Source organism: Mytilus edulis, chromosome 8, assembly GCF_963676685.1.
Source record: "Mytilus edulis chromosome 8, xbMytEdul2.2, whole genome shotgun sequence".
In the NCBI taxonomy this organism is placed as follows: Eukaryota; Metazoa; Mollusca; class Bivalvia; order Mytilida; family Mytilidae; genus Mytilus; species Mytilus edulis.
This window is the reverse complement of record NC_092351.1, coordinates 65,150,936-65,168,267: the sequence shown is the minus strand read 5'-3', so window position 1 is coordinate 65,168,267 and position 17,332 is coordinate 65,150,936. Positions and strand designations below refer to the sequence as shown.

Genomic DNA, 17,332 nt, shown 5'->3' with positions numbered 1-17,332 from the left:
ATTTCAATAAAAATCGAAACCCTGACCACATGCACACCTTCAATATATGAACAATCAGACAGCAAAGTGAAAACATCCTAAGATTCAAACTCTAGGAGAAGTTGTGCGAAATAACTTTATATCCATAATGCAACGGACGGACGGACAGACGAACAAGGGTTTAACAATTTGCCCCAACTGTTAATTGTGGTGGCATAAAAAGTTTACCGCAAAATACACATTTAATAGATATCAGCTTTGTTTTCTTTTTACTAAGTTTTACTCGGCGTTTTGATGTTTGTTTCTCATTCTACATTCATATGGCTATTTATATGTTTTGGAGTTTTTGCAATGAACTAGTACACATTTTTGATTAGCAGCCTGATGCTGGATTTTCTCGATCTTTGATCCGGTTGTTTTTCATTGTTTTCTCCATTTCCGTTCTCAATTTAGATAGATTATTCACTTTTATCCAATAGGACATGTACAATTTCCAAGAATTCTGACTTTATAAGTCAAATGAAAAAGTAGTGATTGATATAAGCGAAACTTCGTCCTTTTTGTGTTTTACAATGTAGTACATTAAAACTACCATGAAACTGCAAATTATTTATTTTATTATTAAATAATGCACTGCAAAAATTCTGTAAAACTCTGTTGTTTTTCGATGATCACATCAGTGTCAAACTGCAAATATATTTATAATGATAATGAAAAACAAAATGAGCTTGTTTACAAAACAAATTCGTGATTTTTTAAAAGTTTTAAATGTAGTTGTTCTTTCATTTAATTTGTAGTTCTTGTCATCTCTGTTGAAGCATGAACTATATATCCTGACGGATCACGCACAATTCATAATTAGTTTTTAGCTTGTTTTTTATATTGTAATTTCTTAAATTGCCTAACGTGTGTAACATTTTAAAGTACACTTTTGCTTTTTTCTTTCTCCGACTTTGTTTAAATTGCATGTTTCGTTTTTCGTTACTGGTTTAGATTTACAAATTATATTAAAAAATCATTGAGTCATCAACATTAATATTTCAACGTTTTTCGAATTCCAAATTTCCCATTCATTCGGTTAAATTTCAGGGTAAAAAATTTACCTTACCGATGGTGTAAATTTGGACATGATTTAGGGTTCAAAAAGGGCCAATAAATCAATCAGCTACTGTGATATACATCATCACTTAATATAGCTAATCAACGTATTGTATTTAGGAATATTATAATATATGTTGAAGGTAAAACAATATCTGATTACATGTCTTGAGCATCTGAGATCACCCCGTTCTTTCTGTTGGATTCGTATTGCTCCGTCTTTAGTTTTTTATATTGTGTTTTATGTACTCGTATTTTCGTTCTTACTGTAGTGTTTCCAGTATGCTTTTGTTTTATGCAATTGAATTTCCGTTTGGTATCTTTCGCCCTCTTTGCAGAGTTTCGAAATCTATTATATATAAATGTGGAAAATGTTTTAAGGAATTGCGGATTTTGCAATGACATATATACATTAACAACACACATAAAGATCTATTCTTAATTATATACCTGAATTATACGTAGATAGGTTAGGCATTTAATAGAATTCCACAAAGCATTAGCAATTGCATCATCAGACGCACAGTTGATCTATAAATCTTTCTCTATTGTGCTTTACAATAGCTTTACTGATTGGGATTTTTTTGCGTTTGTGTGTTGTTTTTGTGTTTTTTAATACCATGATCATAATTGTGATAAAAACTGTTGAAACAACCATCGTTATATACATTAGGAGTTTACCTCTGTAGATAGAGTTTCTCCATCCAGCTCCACACATTCGGAAAGTTTCTCCCGGACAGGGATAATTGCACTCGCTGTCTAGAACACGTGGATAAGAAGGATTGATAAGCGTATTTCCACAAAGACAAGCTGTTCCGTCCTATACAAGTAACGAAAAATAAAATTAATACAAATAAAATCACAAAAACGAAATGGTTCATTTACATTTAAAGATGTCATTTAACTTGTATATAGATATACATTCTGTGTTACGTTATCGTCAACTGCTGCGGTTGTCTCCAGATAGCGTGTTCGCCTCAAGTCAGGGAGGTCATCGCGTCGACATCCGGCGGGTCAAACCAAATACCTCAAAAACAACAAAATAACAAAAATATGGTATTCCAAGGTAAATTCAAAACTGATTGTCCCTTAATAAATAGAAATATCAAAAACTCAAACATATCAAACGGAAACAACGGGCATATTCCTGACTTGGTAAAGACATTTCCTTATGTAAACAATGGTGGATAAAACCTGGTGTTATAACTAGATAAACCTCTCAGGTGTATGAGAGTCACACACAAGTCCATTACATTGACAACAATTTGTAAACAAAACAAACAAACATAACAGGTAAAAATGTCAAAATTAGGGGTACATCAGTCAAAATTGCGTTATAATCTCTTTAAAAACAAACAAACAAAGATGTCAATAAAAAAAGCAAAATGGTACATAGTAAAAACAACGAAAACCCACAAGTGATAGACAAGAATACACAAATGATCATAGCAAAATAAAACAATTGCGGGATGCACAAGAATCCAGCAACGCCAAAAGGATATTACCAGGAATTGGCTAAACTGCAAAAGTTAATAATTAAAAACTTGTTGTTTGCTGTTTCCCCACAAAGACTTGACATTCAGGAGAAACAGATCAAACTAGTCGTCCTGAGATCAGAAAAATGCGTCCGTGAAGAATATCATGTCTTCTTTTGGACTGTTATCTGGTGAAACAGCACAATGCAGGCTTAGTATTCATTTTGCATTTATATATTCTTGTTAAAGTGCATTTAATTTTCCGTGAATTTAAGATATTCACACAATTTCTTTGAATTCATTATAATGTGCGAATATCTGCGAGTGTCACAAAAAAATTACGACAAAAGTTCTAAAGTCTTGAACATTTCAGTATAAGTTACGATCAAATTGTATCGTATCCCCAAGATTTTGTGTGAAAAGAACCCCATTGGTTTAAATTTAGAAATCTTCATATCTTTTAGGTACATAAATTCATGAACATTGAAGAACACCATCTACGAGCATGGAAGCATAAAATTGAGAATGGAAATAGGGAATGTGTCAAAAAGACAACAACACGACCATAGACAACAACAGAAGGTGACCAATAGGTCTTCAATGCTGTGAGAAACTCCCGCAACCGATGGCGTCCCTCAGCTGGCCCCTAAACAAATATATATATTATTACAGTGATAATTGACGCCATATTAGACTCCGAATTATACACAAGAAACTAAAAATGCCTACTTTCAATTATGTATCTCAAATGTTCAAAGAGCACCTGAGATCACCCCTAGTTTTTGGTGGGGTTTGTGTTGCTTATTCTTTAGTTTTCTATATTGTGTCATGTGTACTATTGTTTTTCTGATTGTCTTTTTTTGTCAGTTTATTTTCGATTTATGAGTTTGACTGTCCCTCTGGTATCTTTCGTCCCTCTATTTTTAACATAGTAAATAATTACCATGGTATAGCATTTTGTGCTGAGTCTATGTCCGGGGAGTAAGTAAAGCAAACCCATATCAATCTGTCAGATGACGAATATTCTGGGTGTCATTGCACACTGATGAATATTCCAGTGAACTGTTTTCCGCAGACGAACTTGTGAAGAAAATTCATGGATATTTAAAAAAAAAAAACGATGCCTCATCCCGTAACGTGAAATTAAGGGATATTATGAATACCACTATCAATATGAGCAGAATTTACAAATATACAAAGCTCTATCATGATTATGCACCCCTCTCACCTGCAAACCAGCATACTTAAAACCACGACAGTGTTGTTTGCACTTCAACAGAGATGTGTGACTAATGTTTGCGATTCTGTATTTCAAATGTCGGTTTGCCTCATCTTTGTAACAACCAATATATCCTAAAAGAAAAATTGTATACCATTTTGTTTGTTTCATTTCGTTGACTTTTGTATTGCCTTCAAGGGTTGACAACATTGGTATAGAGAGTAGGAAAAATCAATATTTTTAGATCTACCAAGTACAGGAAACGAAATAACCTACACAAACATTTTCCATATTCAAGTAGTTATTAGTTCATGTAGTTAGACGACTTATGGATTTTAATCATTGTTTAGAGTCGTACGTTGACCTATAGTTGTAAACGTAAATGTCATTTGGAATGTAGAGTTGTCTAATGAGCAATAATAACATCATTTTCTTAATTATATGTTGTTCTTCAAATGATTATGTAATAAACGACGTAGACGTATAATCCTTAGCAATTAATTGCATGCGAATGATTCCAAATAATTATACATACCATCTTTTATCCAAGGATGTTGTTTATTTATGGTGTGTTTTAATTCTCGTATCTCTTTTACCAGATTTAATATGATTTTATCTTGGCTTTTGTTTGCAGCAGTCTCCTTCTGTTGTGTTGCATGTATCCGGTCAAGTTGGTTTTGCTTCCGATTTGAATCGCTCTCATATTTAATACTTAAAAGTGTAAAGTTGGTACGAATATCACTGATAATTGTTTTGAAATCTTTATTCAGTTCAATCTTATTCTTATCTGGTAGATTTTCAGAATCTAAATTAGGATTCTTCTGTATTTCATGAACCGATTTCTGAATTTCATCTATCCTTTTATCATCATGATGCAGTTTTTGCAGGATGTACCACAGAATTGAGTCTCCCTTACTATATTTTTCTGATCCGAGGAATTTATCTCCATTCTCACAGCTACATAATGCAATCAGACAAAAAAGGGTGAGCCGAATCCACATCGTGTTTTGGAGAGATAAAAAACCTAAGCTATCCACGTCAATCTATAGCGTGATGTGGTATAAAAACATGTACACGAGTTAAATGGCAAATATGGATTTTTGAAAACGATACTTTTACATTTAATATCTACATGTAGTGTTAAATAAAATCAATTGATGATATTTACATAATGATAATTAAAAAAAGGAAATGCCGTGCACGCTGCCATTTTTAAATCAATTTCAAAAATAATATTCCCGAATTATTTTTTGGGGATGATTTTTTTGTTTTGTTTGATTGAGCCTAATAAGTATTCCTTTGGAGGAGTATGCAAATGGAAAAATCATCGACACATTGATATGTTTTGAATATTTTATAGAAATGTCGCATATTTAAAGATACAATCATGTATCAATGATTTGAGATTGCTTATCATGGTTCTGTAATTTCGGATTTCAATATCAAATGAATCCATTGAAGTCACACGCACTAACATATGTTAAAGAATTACTTATTTTTATTACAAAAGAAGTAAATAAGTAAATATTATTTTATTTTTACTGCCGTAGTCAAACTACTATAGGGAGTTTAAGGTGGTTTTTTTTAACAACCCAATCACGTTTAATGCAAAATATTTCCTAAATGCTAGAACAGTTTTTTAATAGGAATATTGTAAACTTATTTCAAACAGGCAACAAGGGTTGTTAAGCTTTAAAGTAAACATGAGACCAGTGTTTGAACATATTATCTGATATTTACAAGCATGCCCTAAATTGTTAATGTTTGTTCTAAACAAAGTGTCACCAAGCAGTTTAATTTAAGGAAAATTTAGACTTACGAATGTACTATTTCAAATCGTATTATGTTTCTTAGAATAGATTCTACCGGTAATTTAAACAACAAAGTTTCGTAGCAGAAAAAGTCGTGTGGATAATCATACATCAACGTGGTAGGAGAAAAACTAGTTACGTACGTACGATTGAAAATGGTCCACAACAAAAATGCAAACAGCTAAACAAATAAACCTGTGACAATTCTGCTTCTATTGGTACCAAATTGCTTATCAAACCAGAAATGACAAAAATATATTTTTGATAAAATGTAGTTTTATATGAAATATATAAAGAAAATCTCAAGTGACGAATACTAATTCACTCTGTATGTATACGCTCGATGTCATTTTGAAGAAAGATGCGTAAAGTATAAAAAAATACAAAACCAATTCGCTTAAACGTCAGCCATTTCATATCACAGGAAACGGGTTTTCAATGTCGCAGGTACGTGTTGTGTCTGTTTATCTTTGTGAAAGCAAAATACTAATAGTAACCACGAGCCGAAACTAAACAAAAGAAGGAACACAAAAAACGGGTATTAATCTTATAAACAAAAATAAAAAAGACGGCAAAAAAAGTCTAACATAACGGGAGTACTACAAATGTATGTGAACTAGATAAAGCCCTACCCGAAAAACATCAACAAGATACATATATAACTTCTTGTATATCTTGAATATTGTGTAAGTTTTGTACGAAAGGAGCAAAAGGCGACTAGTTTGATTTCAATTTCTTATTTCATTAACTACGTTTAAAGCGTTTAGTCTAAACAAAATTACCTGAATGATAAAACGCTTTATATTTTGTTAAGAATGTTGTAAGACTTAATCTTACAATTACTAAATGTTGCTAAAATAAAAAGTTGACATGATACTAGTGTTGAAATATGTTTTTTATATGAATTTCATAAAGTATTGTAAGCTAAGCTTTTTATCAATTTCTATTCTTTACAAAGTGACAAACACCATTGAGCTAATAGTTGATTTTAGTTACTATAGACCTTGTAAATTCTTAGTTTACTGACATTTTGCATTTGAGTTCATAATACTTTTAAATTATATTATTCTTCACTTTTTAAAAAAGAGTGGGCGCACCAAGAATTGCAATGAATACCTAATTCAAATAGGAACAAACAGTACTATTATTATGTCTTAGCGCTGAACAGAACCGAATTACGGCCATGCTATATAAACTATAAACCAGAGGCTCTCAAGAGCCTGTGTCGCACACCTGTATTTACTGATGCTTTGGAAATCATGTAAAATAAGGTTAACATGATAGTTAATAGTATTAGATAATAGATATTGTAATTATATCTAAGATAATAACGAAAACTGCAAAATTTCCGGGACAGTAACCATACAACGGGTTGTCGGATTAGTCTGAAAATTTCAGATCAGATAAATCTCTATCTAATGAACATTTTTGACACCTGTCAGATTTGCTCTTAATGCGTAAGTTTCAGAGATATAAGCTAAAAACTACATTTAACCTCTTAGTTCTATCTTTAACCATGTCGGTCATGATGGTTGTAAGGCGGGGTCATCGGACACATTTTTAAAACACGATACCCCGATTATAATTATGGGAAAGTAGCAGTTTTAGAGAAGAAGATTTTGTAAAAGATTACAAATATTTACGAAAAATTATTAAAAATTGACTATAATGGGCAAACATTTTTAATGGCAATTTCGGTCATACATATTATTTTGTAGAACTTACTTTGCTGAACAATATTGCTATTTACAGTTTATTTTTATCTATAATAGTATTCAAGATAATAACCCAAAACTGCAAGATTTCCTTATTATTACCAATAAAGGGGCAGCAACCAAACAACGGGTTGTTGGATTCGTCTGAACATTTAAGGGCGGATAGATCTTAATCTGATGAACATTTTTACCCTGTCAGAAATGCTCTAAATGCTTAAGTTTCAGAGATAAAAGCCAACTACTGCATTTTACCCTTATGTTCTATTTTTTAGTCATGTAGGCAATGTTGATTGGCAGGCGTGGTCATCGGATTTTTTTTAAAAAGATACCGAGTTATGATTTTGGCCAAGTTTGGTTAAATTTGGGCAATTAGTTTCAGAGTAGAAAAAGGTAACAGACGACGACGACAGACGACGGACGATGGACGCCAAGTGATGAAAGAGCTCAATTGGCCTTTCAGGTCAAATGAATTATTAATTAGTTTATCGCTTTGATAGCCAATAGATTGGCAAACAAACGGGTACATAAAAAATGTACAAAGCGAGACAACCCGGGAAAGAAATCAATACTTATTTACTATTGATTCATCAATGAGCACTTTTGAGCTAATAATGCAAATATAGAATTAAAAAGACACTGAATATACTAAATGTATATATTTTGATACCAATATGATTGCTGGATACAAAAGCTGTTAGTTGTAGTCTTTGAAAATAAACTGGATGCATTTAAGATTGATTGATTGTTTATTTCTTATGTTCAGTATGGAAAGCTGCTCTCGTCAAAACTATGTCTAAACCATTTTTCGAAATATGTACACACTGAGCATTTAAAAACCGCACTGAGATTACAAAAAAATTAAAATGACACACTGAAAATTGAAAATTACACAATGAGATTTCAAAAAGACACACTGAGATGAAAAAACCGAAAAACACACACTTAGAATTTGAAATTCCACACTGAAAATTTAGAATTACACACTGAGATTTGTACGCACTTTTTATGCGCACATGTTTTTCATTAGCATACTTAATCTGAAGTTATTACAAGCTCATAACAACTTGGGGACAAAACTCATTAGCTAAATGTTTTATAAAAAAACCCATTAAAAATACAACATATAGAAAAACTACGTTATTAAAGACCAATAGAACAAGAAAAATACCCACTTACTCTCATAACAAATGTAACCAAATGGTAAAAAACTTAAAATTATAAGAAAACGTTGGAACAAGATGCAAAAATACAAACAATGCAGTGAATTGTTTCCCGAAGTGCCTATTATAGCAAAAAAATAAAAAAAATATTACCTTGCGAAATCAGGGTACCAGCGGAAAGACTTTTGAGAAGGGATCATGGCTGCTTCAACAGTTTTAAGCAAAAAAATCACGATATACGGTTAGTAATAATCTAGATTATAGGCAAAAATCTTATGAATACGAGTAGCAAACAAAGTTAAGTCTTGAAATTAATTACGAATTTCGGGTGTAGGAACTGCATTCATTACTCATTGTGTAATTTTAAATTCTCAATGTGTGTTTTGCGATCTATTTCATCTAAGTGTGTTTTTTTAAGTCTCAGTGTGTAATTCTAAATTTTCAGTGTGTTTTTTTAGGTCTTGAATCTCAGTACGTTTTTTGTCTTTCGAAGAAATGATTTAAACATAGTTTTGTCGAGAACGGCTTGCCATAGTTCGGTGATAGATAGTTCATGCATCAATACGAAAGAACAAATTGACAATTTTAAAATACAAATAAACCGAACTACAAAGAAAATGAATAACATCTGACAAAGCAACAAACATAACGAATGGAAATCAATTGTCACATTCTTGACATGGTAGGTATAGTTTTTTCCCGAACACAATGGTAGTTCACACCTGGTTTTATAGTTTGTGTAGCTAAACCTCCAACTTATTTGACAGTTGAGTATAGTTCCATTAAATTGATGAAAATGCGGGAGCAACATACACAGACATAAAAGAAAAATGTGACAATAATACTAATAAAGCAGCCATATTTGTGTAAAAATACATCTCAGACTGTTGATATGATATACTGCATAGTTAACATTATGTCACACTTTTACTGTTAACCAACTTTTTTTGTGATATACATTTTACGTGACTCTGTACATATGTATCACGTCATACTTTGAACCACACTATTATTTTATTTATTATTATTACTTTAACTGCTAAGTCAGTGTTTGTTATATCTATTTTGCGTGACTGTATTTGTGCATCCCGTCATACTTTGAACGACAAAATTATTTCATGTCTACCTGTGCGAATTTCAAACGCGCAATTTTACACCAGTACCCATACCCTCCTTCCTTGATGGGTGCATTTTACATAGACAAATATAATCATATAATATAATCAAAATGAGGATGTTAATTTGATGTATGCCTTTTTGTGCTTCTTCGTTACATTTGTTGTTTTTATAGTGATTAAGATGATAACACAATGGTGACTGCTGTACCCCTATTTTTGACATTTTTACCTATTATGTCTGTTTGTTTTGTTCACGCATCGGTGACTATATAATGGAATTTGATGCGACTGTCATACAAGTGAGAGGTTTAGCTAGCTATAAAACCAGGTCCAATCCACCATTTTCTACATTTGAAAATGCCTGTACCAAGTCAGGAATATGACAGTTCTTGTCCATTCGTTTTTGATGCGTTTTGTTATTTGATTTTGCCATGTGATTATGGACTTTCCGAATTGATTTTTCTCTGAGTTCAGTATTTTTGTGATTTTACTTTTTGTTTATACTTTCCTGATAAAGTACGGATAAAGTAAAATATTATTACAAGGGTAAACAGAACGACAACATAGCCTCGTGAAGACAAATGGCAACTTTTGCACCAACCAGTACCAAATCGCCTAAAATCTAAATCCCGACTGATGCATTTACAATTAACAAGCTCCGTCAAGATATACGACCAAAAGAAAACAAAAAAACGAAATCTGTGAAGTTAATAAAATGCACATTGACGAATAAGTGAAAACCTCGTATTATTGGTGAAATAGACATCGAATATTGAAATTTAATCAATATGAATTAAATTTATTTATTGAATTGATAAGACTTGGATTTGTTTTCCTTTTTATGTTTTGATTGTTGCAAGCGACACTAAAACCGGTTGTATAATACAAATGTTTCTGTTCATAAGCGATACTCAATTATCTCGTGCATTTATAGGCGGTAATTTCAATATAAAACCAGTTGTTTTGGTAATGTTATTTCATTCTTTAACAAACTGTAGACGGGTGCAAGGACAAAAACCCACCACACCCCACCCCAATTAAATATTTGTTTACTGCCGTTATGATTTATAGTTACAGATTTTGTATGCAGTCTTTACCAATCGTTATGGCTTTTAAACATGTTGACATTTGATGGATGATGATGTGATCTAACAAAGCTGAACATTGCAAGCAATGTGTATGGCGGAATTTATCGTATTGTGGTGCTGGAAGCCCAGTTGTCACCTCTTCAGTACTGGCTGCCCTTCACTGAATCAACGAAAAACATTAATTATATTGTCATTGAATGATTTATTCTTTGTCTTTTTGAAAATCTAATTGTTGTTATGATTTTGTTGAAAAATTAAAGCCATGACAAAATTAGCCAATTCTAAAATAGTGTTGTTTTTATTCATGAGTCAAATAATAGAATCTAGAGACACAGAAACTGTTTGTATGTCATAGGAATTCACCATTTTGCTATATGTCGGTTTGGTAGTTTGATATCATATACAATAAATATCTATTAAGTCAGAATCGTCGGAAACGGAAAATTGTAATTTAGGTACATAACATAAATGATGAAAAGTTTAAGTTTATGAAAATGTGCTGCAAATGCAAAGAATTTGAAATCTGCAACTGCTAAGAAAGAATTAGGTGCAGATAAACAAGAGACATGCATCGCTATTCAATTTGTTTTATTAGTTTAAAGTCAACGATTAGTAGTAGAAACGATTGCATCTAAAGACATAATTAGCACAAAAGGTCTACATGCATAGGGTAGATATTCGGCGTATATCAATTTGTAAAGCACAATGAAACAAATTGATTTTTTCCAGTTAACTAGTAAAACATCAAAACTTATAAAAAAAACCGATATGAACTGGTACTGTAATTTTAAAAATATTGTATGAAAGGAATAACGCAACCAAGTTAGTAACACAATAAAGAGAACTCACATTCTGATATAACCTGTATGCAATTTTAATTTGTTGAAATTGCAATAATCAAACTCAGATATTTGTCCATATTTGAAAATGTGCAATCATAAATGCACGCAATGATGACTGAATTTACAATATATAGAACAGTAAAAGCTAAGTGTTGATGAAATACTATCAATATTATAATATCTTCTGAGAGAATGAATCGAACAAATATCATTCAAACTGACATTACAAAATAAGAATTAAATCCTAATCTAGATTTTACTGTATGTCCTTTAACCATATAAAACTTATATGAAAAAAGAGCAATACAGAAATTACACAAATACATTTGTTCCACAATCAGAATATTGTTTTCACCATTCGCTGAATATGTAAACAATGTTTGTCCTTTAATTTTTTTATGTAGTTGTATCTGATTTTGAAACCTCATCATCTGGGGAATGGTTTTGAGTATGGTTTGCGTGCTTCACCCTGAAAAAAGGCTAAATTAATAAACGTATATTTCAACAATGTCAAAATATCATGTTTTTTGGTAATATTTGTTTTGTAACGTGTTAGTAATAAGATTAATGAGTTTGTAGTATGACAAGATATTTCTGTACTTTGCTTGAAATGAAACCATAATTTATATTTTTTACTTACAAATAGTGGAAAGTTAGAAAATGTGTTTCTTCTTACGTGTTTTTTTTTATATCTGAATATTTTCTTTGAGTTATATAATTACTTTTAGTTTAGCATTCGATACAACTTAAGAAATGAAAGATAAAATCGGGATATCGGCAATCCAATCCGAGCTTGTTTGTCAAATATATACATGATATAGATGATGGGGAATATTAGTTACATAGTGTACTAGTGAACTAATACGATATACATGTTTATCTTACCTCCTATTCATTTCCAGGAATATGATTGGTTAAAAGCGTCCGCGTGCAAACCGTGTATATTTGATATTAGGTTAGTAGGGAGGGGGGGCTTATCTCATACACGGTTAGTAGTGGAGTAACGTCCCTTTATATTCCTTATTAGGTAAGAAGGGGGCGGGGCTTATTTCATACACGGTTAGTAATGGTGTTATGTCCCTTTGTAGAAAAAAAAAAACGGTACGGAGAAAAAATCTTAAAAGTTCCAACAGACGAAGAAATGATGATTAAGATTGAAACAAATTCATAAAACACATTTAAACCTTACAAGTCGTTATTGTTGGCATCTGTTTTTGTAGGATCAATTTTCTTAGCGCTAACAGTATTGACGACTTGCTCGTCAGTTTTGAGAATCACTAGTCTTAATTTCACACGTTAAGATAGTCGGTAAGATAAATTCGTTACATAGTGTGCTAGTGACGTAATACGGTATATATGGGGTCAGTAAATTCCATATGGGGATTCGAGCTTCGCTCTCACCCAATATGGAATTTACTGACCCCATATATACCGTATTAGGTCACTAGCACACTATGTAACTAATAATATGGGGTCAGTAAACTACATATAGGCTGAGAGCGAGGTTCGAATCTCCATATAGACTACCGATTCCATATATATCGTATTTGGTCACCAACACACGAGATTATGTTACCGACTATTTTGACATGAAATATTTAGACTAGTGGTTTATCAAAGTGAGCGATCCTTCATATCATTAGTATACGAAGCTACTTCCATTGGTCTTTACAAAAACAAATGCCAAACATAACAGCTTGTGAGCTTTAATTGTGTTTCATGAATTTATTTTAATCGTTCTCGACAATTTCTTTACACCACTACTAACTGTGTATTGACATAAAAAGTAAAATCACAAAAATACTGAACTCAGAGGAAAATCAATTCGGAAAGTCCATAATCACATGGCAAAATCAAATAACAAAACGCATCAAAAACGAATGGACAAGAACTGTCATATTCCTGACTTGGTACAGGCATGTTCAAATGTAGAAAATGGTGGATTGAACCTGGTTACATAAGCTCGGCCTACTAACCCAATATGGAATATTCACGGTCTCCACGTGGTTGTTTATAATCAATTATATTCCTAGAAATGTATAGCAGGTAAGATAATAACAATACATCTACTGCTGGTCTACATATTATGATTATAGATGAGAGACAACAGATCCGTGGTTGACCAGATATACCACACATTAATATATCTTACTTGTATTTAGAATACAAACTTGATACATAAAACACGTACGTAGCTGTTACGCTGCATAATTTATTGTACTATCAGAAGCGACACATGGATTTTATAGTAATTTCAATAGGCCACTAGGTATTTACATATTTGTTGACAACATTTAAGAATGAAAGGTCAGTTAAAATTGTTATGAAGGAAACTTAAAATGCATATTGCAGCTCAATAAAGGCAACAGTAGTATACCGCTGTTCAAAAATCATAAATCCATGGACAAAAAACAAAATCGGGGTAACAAACTAAAACTATGATGCGTTTTGTTTCAACTGATACTAAATCGCTTACAAGTAGCTTCATGTACATATATACCTTTTCACTTTCACATATATATGGCATGGATGTACTGCATGGTGCATCATTCCATTTATATTGGTATATCTTTTCAATGTGCAGACAGTCCTCGCTTTCTTTGTTGTTGTCTGGTTGCCCAGAACTCCAGTCGGTAAAGATAACGTTGGAGAAATCTACAGTCCATATCCAATCTCCTTCCGTGAAATCAGCAGCTCCTAGCCAGAAACTATTATCCAAATCTTGAAAAATAGTTCCGTGCATGCATGTGTACCGTGCATTAATACTTACGAAAGTCGTTTCGGAAACATGGTTTATTGAATTGTAAACCAAGAGAAAAATGCATATTGACCAATCCAATTCAAGTATTTATAGATATACAAATCATATAATATATATAACACTGTAAAACAGTTATCCAAAGTATAAAGAGTCTAACATAATATATTTACATGATAATTAGCTTCGTATCGTGTGTATTTTAGTACAGACAGCGTCTAATTAACTACGGAGTTGACTCCCGAATACCTTCAATGACTATATGAACAATATTTACATAAATCTGGAAATGAATAGAAACCGGACTCATGAAATTGAATATTTCAAAGTATGTTTAATTTTATATTATGGATTAAAAATATATGTTAATTATAGTGTTTACCTGTATAAAAATGAGTTTTTGTGGATCGAATCATTCAATCAAAAGATTTACCTATGTTTCACTTTCAATATTGACATTCCTTTCATAAATCAGCACGCACGATTCATGCGTTATACATCTCTAGCTAAAGAGTTGAAGTTCATACGAATACGGACTCAATAAAGTCGAATTATTCACTTTCTAGTAAATAATTTATCATCAATGTTTCTAAGCTTATTTTGATAGAATCAAACCATATACTGGCTGCTAAAAACAAACTTGTATGTCACCTTTTCACTTTTTTTAAGATTGAACAAAAAATTTAATTCACTTTTTCACTTTCATTAATGGTTGAACAAAAAAATCATATATTATTATTTTTTTATATATCTTGTAACTAATACCCCTTTAAGCTATATATATATCAGCCATAAACTGAATAATATACCTCTGCTTCATTCCATGGAAGTTTTGTTGTGATAAAATTGTAACAGTGATGTGCGAATTCTTTCCATCCCACGGGACACCGCAAAGGTTTAGCTAGCTTGACAATGTACAATGTTGTTAATTAAGGATACAAATATATATGTCAGTGTCGTTGGACAACGTAAAACATTTAAAAGTGTAATTTGACCAGCGGATTTTAAGACCTTTTGATACAAGATTTATCGAATATTGTAAAATGTTTATTTAAAATTTGACAATACGTAAACAGACATTGTTTGTATATAAGGAAAATATTATTTACTTCTTTCCTATCTTATTCTTTTTCAAGTTATATCGTTTGAATGATTAAGAATCAGAGTCATGATATCCGTAGTTAAAATAGTGAGGTATATTCGAACTATTTCATAAGAAACACTTAGAAGTTAATGAATAAATGTTATTGAAATTCTAGGAAGACCATAATTCGAACCACATTACGATTTTACGTGATGAGGATATTTATGTGATTTGGTCTCTGGTGGGTAATTGTATCGTTGGCAATCATACCACATCTTCATCTTCATCTTAAAGGAATAAAAAAAGGCAAAACCGGAGTTGAAAAAATATATATCTTTTATAGAACATGGAAAAAAGTGTTTACTGATTGCATGTCTGGTTTAAGTAACTCTTTTAAATTAGTCGCATTTAATATCATAGTACACACCTTTTAATCTGGTTTCTAAAATCTGTAACGTAGATTCCATACATGTACCACTCGGTAAAGATTCGTCTTCACTCCCAAGACACGATTCAGAGGAGATAAGTGATGAGCAGTAAGACATCAGTATTGCGTTCACAAACACATCTGCAAATCACAAATAAATAACATTTGATTAAACGAAATGTAAATCTTTTCATTTCAATTTAAAGTACTGCTGTTTATTTAAGCAAAACACAAATAAATGTCACGAACACTTTCATTAAGGGTTTTTAGATATATAGTCGAAAGATATGAACGGGAAAACATATATCTTAGTTTTATTCAGGAAATGAGAAAATGAGAAACAAAAAAGAAAGTTAGCAGGAAACACCAAAACGAACTATGATCGACTATGGCTTTTGTCTAGATATGGTGAACCATTTGGTTCAAAATAATATTTACTGATTGTTCATATATCGCTTATCAGGCTAGTTGTAGTTGTTATTTCAAAGAATAAGAGTCATTTTTAAGTCATTAATTACTACTTGTTATCGATAAACCTTTCTATTTCTTTGTGCTGTTAAACATGATACTTCGATCATACCACATACAAAGAAATTTATGAAATATAGGTTTGAAATAAATAGTTATCAAGGTTACCAGGATTATAATTTAGTACGAAATATGAAAAAAATGTTTTTATAATATGATCGAAAGAAATAAAGAGATTTTTTTACTGAACTTGTTTTCTTGCTACAAGTAAACGCTGAAATTGTCTTTAACATACGTTAAAACAAGTATTTTTGGGGTTTCTCCCCTTTAGTGGATGAATTCGAACACACACACACATATTTCATATTTCGTATTTTACTTATAACAGTCAAAATAATTATCTTATTTGACTTAAAATAAACAACTGTATAGTGATCGCCAATCTGTCTCTCATTTTTGCTGATTTAAGCCAAAAAAATAGACCGATTATGTATTTTAAAATCAAAGATGGCTTGATTCATTTAATCTACATTTAAGTCATACGAAACGAGGTACTGTTTTGTCAAGTTTTATTCTTATGGTCAAATCAAATAATGAAATCAACGTATAGTGTGTTCATATCTTTTTTAAGTACTGTGATAGTTTAAAAATAACAAAAGAACTGGAAATTATCTGCAAATCATACGGCCAAACTGTTACTACGATGATTATAAAAAACTGGTGTTTAATATCTAGCAGTAAACGCATTTATTTTACACTTACATCTTGACGTGAACATATCATGGTACTGCTACATTTGTAGTTGATGCACACACACAAATCCTGTCTCTAGACTTTGTGGTATAAAATCACTTATAAAACTGTCATATGCGTATAAAAACAACAAGATAAAACAAAACACACACAAAACATTAACTTTATATATACTGGAACTTAGTTTTGATGACAGGCTATGACATTCTCTTTTTTATTTATTCACAAGCTTTTTTTTAGATTCGGGACGATGTAAATAATCAAATTTCCATTGTTTTAAATTTTTACATTAGAAGTGCGTTCAACTCAGGATTTACAAACATAAACGCTCATTCTC

General features: G+C 31.5%; 1 protein-coding gene across 1 annotated transcript; it reads right to left on the bottom strand.

The window, feature by feature from the left end:
• Positions 1-575: 575 nt before the first annotated feature.
• Positions 576-6,091, bottom strand: LOC139486087 (xylosyltransferase oxt-like). The gene is made up of 4 exons (XM_071270786.1): positions 4,307-6,091; positions 3,781-3,905; positions 1,759-1,897; positions 576-666 (listed from the first exon to the last, which is right to left on the bottom strand). The coding sequence occupies exons 1-4, from the start codon at positions 4,770-4,772 to the stop codon at positions 662-664; spliced, it is 735 nt and encodes a 244-aa protein (XP_071126887.1). The 5' UTR covers positions 4,773-6,091; the 3' UTR covers positions 576-661.
• Positions 6,092-17,332: the final 11,241 nt, after the last annotated feature.